Source organism: Ursus americanus, chromosome 1 (genome assembly GCF_024610735.1).
Source record: "Ursus americanus isolate L20-20 chromosome 1, mUrsAme1.1.p, whole genome shotgun sequence".
Classification (NCBI taxonomy): Eukaryota; Metazoa; Chordata; class Mammalia; order Carnivora; family Ursidae; genus Ursus; species Ursus americanus.
The window spans coordinates 47,292,069-47,305,870 of record NC_142127.1 but is presented as its reverse complement, the minus strand read 5'-3'; the positions used below and the strand labels follow the sequence as shown (position 1 = coordinate 47,305,870).

General features: G+C 42.0%; 1 protein-coding gene across 1 annotated transcript in view; it reads left to right on the top strand.

The window, feature by feature from the left end:
- The window catches only part of ABCB11 (ATP binding cassette subfamily B member 11), a 77,901-nt gene extending 64,099 nt beyond the window's left edge, over positions 1–13,802 (top strand). Inside the window, exons 23-28 of the mRNA XM_087861239.1 lie at positions 445–686; positions 3,321–3,477; positions 4,644–4,841; positions 8,125–8,331; positions 10,444–10,590; positions 11,421–13,802. Coding sequence (XP_087717365.1) covers positions 445–686; positions 3,321–3,477; positions 4,644–4,841; positions 8,125–8,331; positions 10,444–10,590; positions 11,421–11,621 — 1,152 coding nt within the window. The 3' untranslated portion in view covers positions 11,622–13,802. The remainder of the gene's footprint in view (positions 1–444; positions 687–3,320; positions 3,478–4,643; positions 4,842–8,124; positions 8,332–10,443; positions 10,591–11,420) is intronic.

The window sequence follows — 13,802 nt, the reverse complement described above, 5'->3', positions numbered from 1 at the left end:
ATAGTTGGACTAAAGATCAACTTTATAACTTATATAATATTTGGTCAGGTTTTTTAAGAAAATAGAATCGTATGTTGAACTTACATTGTTAGGTATCTTTTGTGTCGCAAGACACCTGAAGATACCATTTTAGACATTTCAAATAAATTCACGAAAAAGCTAGAAAGCTTTCAAGGACCAGCGTGGGTACATTTCCCCCCTTCTCTCTTCTACAAGTGGAGGCAACAAAGCCATGTTAGTATTGAATAGAACTTGAATTTAACCGACTCGTGGTCCGGGTCCGCGGACCCCCCACAACTTCTCTGTGCTCCCCGGTGATGCCTCGGCCGTGGGGCCGTACCACCTTCTGCCATTTGCGCCAGATCGAGTCCATGTAGCAGCTGAAATGCCACGAGAGTAGTTACTTCTGCTCTTTTATTCCTAAGCCTCTTCTTCACTTTTCAGATTACAAATGAAGCTCTCAGTAACATCCGCACCGTCGCTGGCATCGGAAAGGAGCGGCAGTTTATCGAGGCATTTGAGATGGAGCTGGAGAAGCCGTTCAAGACCGCCTTTCGAAAAGCCAACGTGTATGGCTTCTGCTTTGGGTTTTCCCAGTGCATAGTGTTTGTTGCGAATTCGGCTTCCTACAGATACGGAGGTTACTTAATCCCCAACGAGGGGCTCCATTTCAGCTATGTGTTCAGGTGAGGACCATCAGGCCAAGGTCCTAACAGCCCCACACTCTGGGGAGCAAGAGCCTGGCTCTGTAAGGTAGCTTTCGCTGCTTAACCGAACCAGACCAACCGTGGTGTCTTCAACAGTGGGGGCTTATGATTTCTCAAGATTCTGGGGGCTGTCAGGATGGTTCTTCCGGACTGGACTGATTCGGTCAGGCTTCTGCGTGCCCTCTGTCTCCACATGGCCTCTCTAGCGGGTGGGCTCGTTTCCTTCACATCACGGCGTCAGTATTCCAAGCACAAGAGAGCAAGCCCCGCTCCACAGTGTGCAAGAACTTTGCGAGTCCTTTGGGCATCACATTTTCAAATATCTCTTTGGCTGAGGAAAGTCATACCACCGAGCCCAGATTTAAAGAAAAGAGAAGGGAGTCTACCTTTCAATGAGAGGACCCGATTGTGTTTCTCCATTACTGTCACATTACTGTCACACTGCTGTCACAATTCTGACCCCTGATGGATGACCTACAGTTCAACTTAATTCTGACACCAGGTCCCGGGAGATAGAGTGAGATCCCACCAGTTAAGGGCTCTGTCCTGCAAGACTGCCCATATCACCTTCCTTAGACCCTCAGACACCCTATCTTTCCCGGGGTCGGGGGCAGCGATAGGACTGAAATTTCCACCCCTCTAATTGTGTGGTTGCTTCCCCTGGCAACCAGCCCCCAGCCTTAGGTTAGTTACTAGCGGCCTTCCAAAGTCACCTCATTAACATAACCAAAGACACCTTGATCACTCTCCAAATTTAGCAGTTTCCAAGGATTTAAAAGCTCTGTGCCAGGAATGGGAGCCAAAGACCAAATAGATGTTTCTTACTATAAATCACAGTATCACAGAGGAGTAAAAGAGTCACATTGCAAAGGGATGTGTACAGAGTAACGGGACGACTGAACCATTTACACAGTCTGCCATACTGGTTTACGCTGAGAAAATCTAGAGGCCTTGGATCAGACAGTTTTCTGAACCATCTTACCTGAACTCTACTTCTTGCAAGAAGGGCATGTTTCCAGCTGCATCCTGCTAGCTACGTAGAGACAGCAAAGGCCAGGACAGGGGAATTATGTTCCTTTCTTATAGTCCACACCTGCTCTTCTGATAAGATTAGCTTTGAATGCAATTTCTCACATTTCTAGAGGTGAGAACCAAAGGATGTCCAGGTACCAAGGGACTGGGGGTGTATGTATATGGCTGTAGAGTGGTGGGGTGGGGGATGTTAGAGGGATGAGGGGGAGGTGGTCTGAGAAGGCCTTGGAAGGACGTTAGGAAAAGTGGTCCCAATAGAAATCTGTTCTTTTGGGGTCATTCTCAAGCTATGAGTTCTGTCTTCTTGCCTTCTATATTTCTTCTAGAAATACAGAAGAAATTTTTTCTTCTGCCCTGCTAGACCCACCCCAATCAGGAAAGCCTCTTTTCTAAATTTTGGCATACTGAGAGTTGTGAACCCCCAAATCAGAAATCACAAACTGTTGCCTTGTTAGTTTATGTGAGATACTTGAAGAATTATTCCCAATATGTAAAAATTGGGAAACTATAGAAAATTCCCAACTTCTGGCTTCTCTTTAAAAACTGAAAGATCACCTTCCACCATTTTATTCCAGATTTTTTTTTAACTCTTTTTTTAGATTATTTATTTATTTATTTGACAGAGAGACAGCCAGCGAGAGAGGGAACACAGGCAGGGGGAGTGGGAGAGGAAGAAGCAGGCTCCCAGCGGAGGAGCCTGACGTGGGGCTCGATCCCATAACGCCGGGATCACGCCCTGAGCCTAAGGCAGACGCTTAATGACTGAGCCACCCAGGTGCCCCAATTCCAGGTGTTTTTCATTGCTTTAAGCTTTGGGCTGGGCTCCTAGAGATGTCTGGGTTTGCGTGTCTGGCCTAAAAGAATTCCTGCTCATGCACTGAGCAGTGAAACACACAAACACACTGCCCTCCACCACCACTGAGGCAGGCCCTCTGCTCATGGCGATGCAGGCGGTCAACCCGAAGATGCCCCTCGCATCATCATGTATTCAGTACCAGGAGCTCTCTGTCACCATATTAATCACTCATGTATTCACTCAGCCATTTGCTCATTAATTATGCACCCGGTGCATATAGTTAAAGGCTGTAGAAGCAGACAGATGATTCTATCTTCCCACGGTGTCTGAAGCATGAATGACATGTGTGCTTGGTACAGAAGGACACTTATATCACGAATCATTGTCTTTTACATACTTACCAGAGATTCAAAGAATGCTCGCTTTGTAAGAACTCAGCTCAATCTGGTGATCTTTCAAGCCCCCTCCCTCCTTTCTTTTTTTTTTTTTTTCCCCAAGAAGTCTTTTTTCTCCCAAACAAGTTTTTGGAGAAGAGGTTATTGCAGCTAAAGCAGGGTTTGGAGGTGTGAACACCCCTTGTTCAAGTCTCCCCTCACCATTTTCACATAGAACACACTTGCAAACTGCTAGTCTCGCCAAGCCCCCATTCCCAGTCTCAGGTGACCTGCTCAAGGCTGCTCCGCTCTTTCCTAGCAGAGCCAGAGCCGCCCTCCCCCCATGCCTGCCTCTTAGGCTGTCACACCACCACCCACGCCTTCTCTACCCGGGTGTCTGCCCTATTGCAGGGTGATCTCTTCAGTTGTTCTGAGTGCCACAGCTCTTGGAAGAGCCTCCTCTTACACCCCTAGTTACGCCAAAGCGAAGATATCAGCTGCACGCTTTTTTCAACTGCTGGACCGACAACCCCCAGTCAGGGTGTACAGTAGTGCAGGTGAAAAGTGGGTAAGTACTGAGGGGGCTACGGGAGGAGGGAGGGAGGCCTGTGCCTGTGTGTGTGTGTGTGTGTGTGTGTGTGTGTGTGTGTGTGCGCGCGCGCGCGCGCGCAGAATGGCTGTTGGGGCTGGTCTGATGATACCACTTAGCTCTTCAGTTCCTGCAGTTTATGGGTCCATTCATAGGCACTCAGAAGGCACCGACAGTAGATTTATAAATGGAAAGGAATGAAGTAAATTAGCACGAAAATTATTCATAAAGCTGGCATTTGAACAAGGTAATGATATCCAGGGAATGCTAAATTCTGTGTAATGTAAAACACACTTAGTTCCAGAATGAATGAAGCTGGATGTCTTTTGAAACCTACCCAACCACCATGTTTTCTACCAATGTTCTGGTATGGGATATAGAAAAACCAGTTCTTCCTGTCCAATAATATTGACTTAATCCATGTTTGTCTAGGTTCAAGTTTTAGCTCATGTGGACCCCAGAAAACTAATTTGATCTCAACAAAGTATCTTTTCCTTTGATAGTCCTCACAGGTGTTTTTTAATCTTCCCTGCCTATTTTTTAAAAATATTCCAGTGTGTTCGAGAGAACAACACTAAACTAAACCCTAGTAAAGCTGAATGAAATTCAGAAATCTTTGTAAATTGGTCAACTGACCTGTTCCTCCTGTTGTTATTAAATGTCTATCGCTTTCTGTAATTCACAATTCAGATAGTACAACTGAGGGTATCCACTTTTGCAACACAGGGTGCAAGTAACTTTCTGAGTCATTTGAAGGTAATGCTATTATTCCATATCTTTAGGGGGAGCAGAACTCTAGAGGTTCGGATGGTTCCTGGCTTCTGTGATGGAATCATATCTTCTAGTCGTTCTTTTCCATTCAGAACGCCAAGGAATGGATGACGAGGAAATCCCTTTAGGTTAGAATGGGAACGAGAGGTCACCTATCTTTCATTCCACCACTCAAACCTCCCTTTGTTCCCCACCTGCCAGAATAGGAAACAGGACGGCATCGCATCAAGGAGCTGTCTTCAGACTTCGCACTATGGCAGTGTGCTGTGCTGTTGAAAGTATCTTAAGCAAGGACCAAAACTCAGATTTAGCTGCATTTTCACTATTCTAGATTCTAGTAGGAACATATGTAAGTCCCATCTTCCCATCCACAGGACAACTTCCAGGGCCAGATTGATTTCGTTGATTGTAAATTTACATATCCTTCTCGACCTGATATACAAGTGCTGAATGGTCTCTCAGTATCGGTTCGTCCAGGGCAAACGCTGGCCTTTGTTGGAAGCAGCGGATGTGGCAAAAGCACCAGTATTCAGCTGTTGGAACGTTTCTATGACCCTGACCAAGGGAAGGTGGTAAGCAGTACACACGCCTTGGAGAATTTCGCTTTCTGCAGAATGTCTCGGACCCCTTCAAAGTGGTTCCAAGATCACGAGCCTTGCCAGATTCTCTCTAAAGTGCTTGCCATGGACACTTACTCCTGTCATTTCCAGTCATTTGCTGGTTGACCTGAGTCTACCTTACACTTTCTAACATCATATTCTTCCCAGTTCCAGATGGCCTGCTGACCAGTTAGACAAAGCAAACTGGGCGTGCTGCAAAGCTGGAGATGAGTGTGTTTAACAGAAGTGCTCACTTACCTGTAAATGGAGCGGAAAGTGCAAACTAATCAGGAAACTAATGACCGCGAAGGGAAAAACTGACGGGGGTGATAAGGAACGCAATGATAAATAAGCAAGGGGGGGTTGAGTATGAAAAATCTGACCCAATCCTGGTTCCAGGAGCTTACGTCTAAATGACATAAATAACCCAGATTGGTAGTTACGTGCCATAAAGCTTTGGCAAGGAGATTTGAAAGATTGGTGAACTGCTTTGTTGCTTATTTTCCAGAGCATTTCTTTCTTTTTTCTGCCCTTTTTCTTTTCTTTCTTTTCAAATAATATATGCAGAGGAATACAAAATAAAATAGGAAAGATTTGTAATAAAAAGCAACCTCTTATTCTACCCTTTTCCACCACGCCCCATTTCTCTGTTCAAAGACAGCTATTTTTAACTACATGATGTTTTTAGATCTTTCAATGATTACCTCAGCGTCTCTACATAATATGATTACGCTGCTGTTTCACAGTTTAACAAATTTAGACTCTCTGTTGACTTATTCTCAAGAGACGGAAATTTAGTTTACCCTTCCCACTCCTGCTCTTTTTACACGCCTCCTCCCAGTACATATACATATCACTTAAAACAGGTTCTCTGTTTGTAAATTCAATTAATATAATTCTGCTTCTTTTCCACCACCTACAGATAGTATCTCTTGAATTCTCATTTTTTGATATGAGGATGGTAGAAATTCTATGTTTATTTTCACCTCTTCCTTTTATTTCTCTGGCCCTAATAACTGTACATTTATATTATCAAAATGCAAAACACTAACATTCTGTTTATGACATTTATTATCTTTCATGCTTTCACTCTACGCTGACTCCTAAAGTTAAAAATCAACCAACGACTTTTGTTATGATTATGTAAATAGCGCTCATCCCATAGTCAAGTGATGACGTACATCGGCATTACATTTTCTGAAAGGCTTTCTCTTTTTCTGCATGCTCTGCCTTTATAAAATGTTTATATTCTTCCAATGTCTCTATCCTGCTACCTTTTCTGAGGGACCTGCTTCTTTCTCCCATGTCTGTCACTGCCTGGACTGATTACAACCTGTGGCTGCCGGACACTTGTCACCCTGTGAGTTTCCCGCGTGTTTTCCTGGATTAGATCCATTATTTCCTAATTCCGGTATCTTCCTTTTTCTTGGGTTTCACTGTCATTTTGTTGGAATGCACCCACCGGTAGTTTTCTAAGAAATGATTCAGAGGCATAGGTCTGAAAATGTTTTATTCTGTTCCACACTTGATTGATTGCTTAATCCTAATATTTTGGGGGGGGGGAAAGGCCTTTTTGAGTTCCCTGGGTAGTATAATCTTCACTGCAATAAGGACAGGTCACATTCTGAAGAAAAATGCTGAGAGAAACTCGAAGGAGGCAACTAAAGAGTCCCCTGCGTAAAGCAAAGCAAAGAAACAAGTGAACAGATATTGGTAGAACCCAATAAATTATGCAAATAAGGAGTAAGAGTGGATTATGTATAATTTACAATCGCCTTGTTATCAATTTTAGGTATAAAGATTTTAATTTGTTTAAAAGGACATAGAGATTGATGAACCTAGAAAGCACATTGTACTGGGGTCTGATCTCTGCAAAGGAGAAGGTCTAGTTTCCCAAAATGTCAGGTCATCCCATCTATCACCCCAGGTAGACTGTGAACTCTGAGACATACAGGGACCCGGATCCTTCACATTTGACCTTTCCAACTTTAATGTGTACATTAAGTATATTTTTCTCAAGGTGCTCAGTGCCTGTTCTGGTCATAGGTAGAAAGCAACGCCCATGAAGAAATCAGCATGATTCCTTGCATCTCATAAACACAATATATTTTGTTGTATCATTGTAAAACATTTCTGCAAACCTTTTTCAAGTAGGAAAGATATCACCTTTTATGCAATTTTTAAAAATTGTCCTTGCTCTTAAGGAAGCTACCAAATGCAGCTTTCAAAATTTTCAACATTTAATTCCTGTGATATGCGGTACTGTGTTAGGCCCTGTGGGAGATTCTAAGGAGCAGGAAGCATGTCTTCTGTCTTTTAGGAGCTTATGATACTGGCGCATGTACAATAATTAGCAAACAGTATTTAATTAGGTATTAAATTGTGCTTTGCAATCTATAAGTACTGTGGAAAATGAGTAGAGGAAGATGAGCCAGGCCCAATTGCTGAGGAGTGCCCTACATGTTTTCCCACTGGTGTTTGCCTTTTCCATTGCTGAGAATTTATCTAAAATATAATATCTTCACAGCATTTAACATAATCTTTTTCTGAAATCATAAGGCCAAACACTTTATAGTAGTACGTTAAGCATACCGTACCTTTATTATTTTAAGGCTTTTAAGTAAAACAGCCCAAATGTAGATATTTGAGTCCCTGTACTCAAGTGTCTAGCCCACGAATAACAAGAACACAGAGATTATTTTTTCTTTATAGAGCAGCCAAAGACTGCCTAGCATGGTACCCTTGTGGCAGGAAATTCAATATGTGTCTGTTGACTAAGTGAATAAATGTACTCCTTTCTTACTTGGGTCTAATATCTCACGTTAGCTTCAGTAAAATCAGGGAAGCAGCCTCAGTTCTTGTATCGTCCAATAGCTTTACATAGAAGCCTGTTTCATAACCTGCGGAGTCTCAACATTGAGCGGTTCTCCCCTACTTATAGAGGACGTGCTACACCGAAGGATAAGGGGAAATTTTTTTTAAACAAAAGACTGTTCTGAGTGCCTTTCTCGTTGGTACTGCCTATAAAGCTAGAATTTGGGAAACAAACAAAACCATAGTCCGATCATAACTTTGACACCACTCCTGACACACGCTACCTCCAGAGGTCAAAGGCAACATAACGTATTTGTAAGATTCCTGGGATTTTTATCTCAAGCAAAGCAAATGTCTTGTATAATACGACCTCTAGCATATCAACGTTCCTCACTGCTGGAATTCTGAAACTTAATGCTCTGCTTGTCCCCTCTATTGACAGATGATAGATGGGCATGACAGCAAAAAAGTCAATGTTCAGTTTCTCCGCTCAAACATTGGGATCGTTTCCCAGGAACCAGTGCTGTTTGCCTGTAGCATCATGGACAATATCAAGTATGGGGACAACACCAAAGAAATCCCCATGGAAAAAATCATAGAAGCGGCAAAGCAGGCGCAGCTGCATGACTTCATCATGTCACTCCCAGAGGTGAGGATGCCGTCAGAGTCTTTCCCTGCAGGAGATGGGGATGAATAGAGGTAGAATGGCCAGAAAGTGCTATGACTGGCTCAAAGAGAGGGTCAAAGGCAACACAGGTCATTTCCTGGTGCCCTGGGATTGTTTCTGTCTTTTAAGCAAAATAAATGTCCTTCATCAACGTACTCTTTAGTGTTGCAAAGAATTCTATTATCCAGTGCAAAAGATGCCATGAAACTTACTGAGATTTGGAGCAGGTCTAGGTTTGAACTCAAACTCTGACACTTACTAGCTGTGTAACTTTGGGACAATTATCTTTTCTGAGACTCAGTCATCAGTGAAATGCACACAATAACATTAAAATGAAAGAATGCACATAGTAGCCCGACAAAGAAAGCTGCTGCTGTTATTCTGGTCACATCATGACTGCATTACTTGACAGCACATGCTGCACGTGGTGGGGTGAGTTGCATCTGCCTTCGTGCTTCTCGCTTTTCCAGAGCCAAGTTTGGACTTAGTACAATATTGACTCTGCATTTTTCCATCCACCAAGAGCCTCTTAGTGGTTGATCACAAAGAAATTAACACATGGAAATGAAATTTTAAGAATGAAACTTTTAACTTTTTCCCCTTCTTTTAAATACCACTGGGCAATTACTTTTCTTTGTAAGTGATTATGTTTATAAATTTTGAGCTCTTGTGGTGGGCTTTTTCCTTTGTTCTTTTTCACAAAGCCTCCTAAGTCTCAGCCTCATTCTAGTCTGGGTGGCGTAATCCACAAGCATGTGGAAATTACTGGTTGCTGTATCCCGAATGAAAAGCAGAGCTCGTGTGTCCCTGAGAGATTCATTTATTTCATGAATCTTTGTGGAGCACATCCTCATTTTGTGGGAGACAGTGGCTTGGAGGCGGTTTATGACCTCTTTTTCATATGGATTTACCCGTCGTACCCTTCACTGAGCACTGTTTCTCCACGAGGACAAAACAGGCTGTCAGGAGTCTCCCTTGGCTGGTTAGCATTTGTCAGGAGGCAAGGGAAATGGGAAGGAAACACACTTGTGGAAGGTAGGGAGAGTAGCGGTCAAGGGCAAAGTCCCAGAAACAAGACACACCTGGATTTAGAGTTCACCTTCACTGCTTTGTACTTGTCTTTGCACAATGTTCTTACTTGTCTGAGCCTAAGTTTTGTAAACTGTAAAGTAGGGAGAAAATTATTTCTATGAATGTTAAATGATCATCTGCCTGGAAGAGTTAACACAATACCCAATGCACGGTAAATATTCCGTGAATGTTCACTATTTTTACATAGCCATCCCAGGCATCTAGCTAGGGATTTTCCTCCATAACTTAACCTGAAACAACAAATACATGAACTAGTTATTAATATCTGCATTTTCCAGACAAGTTTGCTCCTCAAAGAAATTTATTTATTTATTTATTTATTTATTTATTTATTTATTTATTTTTTAAAGATTTTATTTATTTATTTGACAGAGGTAGAGACAGCCAACGAGAGATGGAACACAAGCAGGGGGAGTGGGAGAGGAAGAAGCAGGCTCCCAGCAGAGGAGCCTGATGTGGGGCTCGATCCCGTAACGCCAGGATCACGCCCTGAGCCGAAGGCAGACGCTTAACCGCTGTGCCACCCAGGCGCCCCCCTCAAAGAAATTTAAATAATGTGTCCATGCTCAGAGCCAGTAAGCAGCAGAGTGGAGATTCACACATAGGCTTGTGATCCAGAATAATGCCTCCTCAATAAGAGGATGGACCAGAAGATCTCTCAAAGGGCCCTTGCGTTGGTAGGATCATTCCACCTTGGAAAGATCTTCCAGAGAAGAGTTTGAAAATCAGAGAGATCTCATGGACAGGGAGAAAGAAAAAAAAAAAAACCTAAAATAAATGCAGAGAAGGGGATATAAAATCCCCTAGTTTCCCAACAAACCCCATGTTTTTCTTATATTCCTAAATGGATTTGACATCCTTTAGAGAAGGTCTCATTTATTATTGCTGATTTTAAAAAACAAAAAAACTGTTTAAATCCACAGTCAGGTCATTGATGTGGGCTCCATCCAGCATAGGAGCAATGATTGTTTCTGGGTCTCAAACTTACCATACTTTTTCCAGAAATATGAAACTAATGTTGGGTCCCAAGGGTCTCAACTATCTCGAGGAGAGAAACAACGTATTGCTATTGCTCGGGCCATTGTACGAGATCCTAAAATCTTGTTACTGGATGAAGCTACTTCTGCCTTAGACACAGAAAGTGAAAAGGTATGTATTGATTTTCTAAAGTCTTAGATCATTATAAATGAGTCTTTTGCTGTAATATATGCCTTTATAAAATGGCACTATTTTCAATTTTCTGATTCATTGACAGTACAAATGGCACTACTTGGTGGAACAAAAAGACAGTAATCTAGAGGAAGTGAGGCAAAATGGGCTTGTTTCAAACAAAAAATGTATTTTGACTTTAAAATAAGAATTGTTTTTAAGACTGTCTAGGCTAGATGACACTTTTTCAAGGGTAAGTAATTAGCTTTCTTAAGTGCAATTAAGTAGTCTAGGTCATCTGTTAGGCATTTCATATTTTATAATTTCAAAGTTACATGGCAGGGCAGGTAGACAGCATGCAGCACAAAGTAAGAGATGGTATCTAATGTGCAGCTTGTGTGAAAGGAAATGCAATTGGGCAAAACAAAATTATGAAATTTACCATTTATAATTAACTCCTTAAAAATCAGGATTCATTTTGGAGAGAACTTAATGTCCTCAATGAAGAACAGTATCAGTAATGACCACTTAACTGCTACCTTACACGGTTTCCTTGGTTTCATTTTTGCCAACTAGACCATCAAGTATTGTAAAATTACACAGTGACCTCTAGTTTGCTTCATTCTTGCTTCACTGAAATTTCTCAGCCTGTAGAACGCAATTGAAATCATTGATGCATTACAGTCAGCAAATACGTATGTCATTCTTTCTCTCCTGTCAAATCTTTGGGTTTAACCCCTGAGTATTGCAATGTTAAGCAGAATTCTTGCGATGTTGGGCCAGGGAACAAACACATGTCCTTGCATCAGCTTTCCACCTTCTCTTTGCAGACGGTGCAGCTCGCCCTGGACAAAGCCAGAGAAGGTCGGACCTGCATTGTCATCGCTCATCGCTTGTCTACCATCCAAAACTCAGATATCATTGCTGTCATGTCACAGGGGAGAGTGATTGAAAAGGGGACCCATGAAGAACTGATGGCCCAGAAAGGAGCCTACTACAAACTCGTCACCACAGGAGCCCCCATCAGTTGACCAGACCCAAGAACGTCATGTACAGATGCACCAATTACAGGAGAGTCATGTTTGGTTTTTTTTTTTCTTTAAGGAGAAATGATATCTTACTTTTACAGTTATTGTCATACATTGGGATCCAAGCTAATTTATAATGACCTTCAATAATATCTTAGTTTTAAAAATCTGTATATAGAAAATGAAAGAAACTAGGATTAGTGTGAATGAAAATCCAATGTCAAGCAGGTGCTCAGCCATTACCCAGTGACTTTCTCCATGCAGAAGCCAGTCCCAATTACTACATGGGAATTAACGAGAAGTCATGGAGTAAATGAGACTTTAATTCCTCAAGGGCAGAGGACTATCCTTCGCATTTTTGAAACTTCAGTGTACACAGAGCCCAGTGCACTTACAATAGGCACTCACTGAGTGTTTATCAAGCTGGACCAAGGTCCTATGTGAAAAGAACAGGGGGACTGACAACCAACTATTTCTTCACTAAGGTTTTCCTGCAAGTGAAAGCAGATTCACTCATCTCTAAGGATGAAGATAGGAAAAGGAGAGCTTTGATACTCTGGACACTCTCAGGCTGGGAAAGGCAGAAAGGGGCAAGTATTTGCAGGGACTTACCCGTTAGGAGTGTGGATTTATAGATTCAGGGTGCAGTAGGTGGGTGGTGAAGTAACATTTACTGCGCTAGAATCTGCCAATGTGGCTTTTGTGTATAACACTGTATGAAGCTACAACAAGGTAAAATGCACTATTTCATTTCATAAATAGACTTTGGAGAGACAAAGGACAGCAACCTGGGATAAAGACTCTACCCCAGGCCTTTAATCCTTGTCACCACCCTCCACATTTTTTGCCTGTATGGAAACAGAAGGACACACCCCTCCTGCAGCAGGATGGCTGCCCTTCTCTAATTCTAGCAAAAGATTTGGGGGTGGATGGGAAAGCTGACTGAGAAGCTTGCACTGAGAGACACAAGTCACATTTGAAGGGGTGGCTAAAGGCAAGGGGATTGAATATAAAGCTATATAGGAACAGAAAAAACATTCCAGCTCCCTCCTCCTCTGGCAGGAGATTTTAGGAGTAGCCTCTGGGGAAACTGGCTAATCCAAGAAAAGAGACTATCAAGGGCAGAGATCCTCCAAAGGAGATCCTCCAAAGAAACTCCCCAACCAGATTACTCTACTGTGAAGCCCAGCTGCCAACAACATGTACCCATCGGCTTTTCAGTGTCTCACTCTTCCACAGGAATAGATTGTGAAGAATCACCAGGCATTGAGGAAATATTTTAACACGAAAAGCAAAATGACAACAATAGAATGCCCAGAACAAGGACATTAGAGGTAACAGAGCCAATGCGAAGATTTGGAAAACATTCAAAGAATGCCAATAAATTTACATAATGAGATGAGAAGATATTCCCGTCTATTTAAATAAAAACAAGAGCTCATAAAAATGAGCATACAAAAAAAGAAAATACAAAAAAGAGCTCTTGACAAAAGAAGTGAAATTCAGTAGCAGTTCCTATCAAGTTGTCCGCCATCAAGGTGTCTTCCTACTCTATCTCTTTCCCAAATACGCTCTATGTATACATTTTTTTCTTCCCACCACCAACAAGTGAATTTCTGCCCACAAATTAAGGCTGAGCTGTTGTATATTGAGATATATTATTTATGTGTTTGTCCCATGTTTCCTGGTAAATAACCATAAAGGTGGTTTAGCAAGGTAACCAGTTAGGTCAGAAGAACTGATGGTTGCCAAGTCAGGGAGGGAGAGGGTAGAGTACAGCACTCTAGTTAAGTCATGAAAAATGGCAGGGACAAGTACATTGCAGAATAAAGATGCCTGCAGGAAGGAATTAAATTTTGTAGTATGCATGTGCTCATTCTGTAATATTGAAGAAAGAAGACCAAAATCCATTTGTGTAAGTGTAAATTTCAAAGAAGAACATAAGCTCTGTGCTGGGAGGCTGCCAGTTTCCCGGAATGGAATGTGTGTGGTGTGAAAAATGAATAAGAGTCACTTTTCAAATAAGGTACTTGAAAGTTATTGACGAGCAGGAAAAGGTTGACAACAGAGGGTTTGAAATAATGTGGGAGAACAATTGTTTTTTGAGGCTCAGTGACAAGGCAGAGGATTATAACCTTAAAAACATAGAAATAAATAAAGTTGCAAATTTATTTTACAACACCA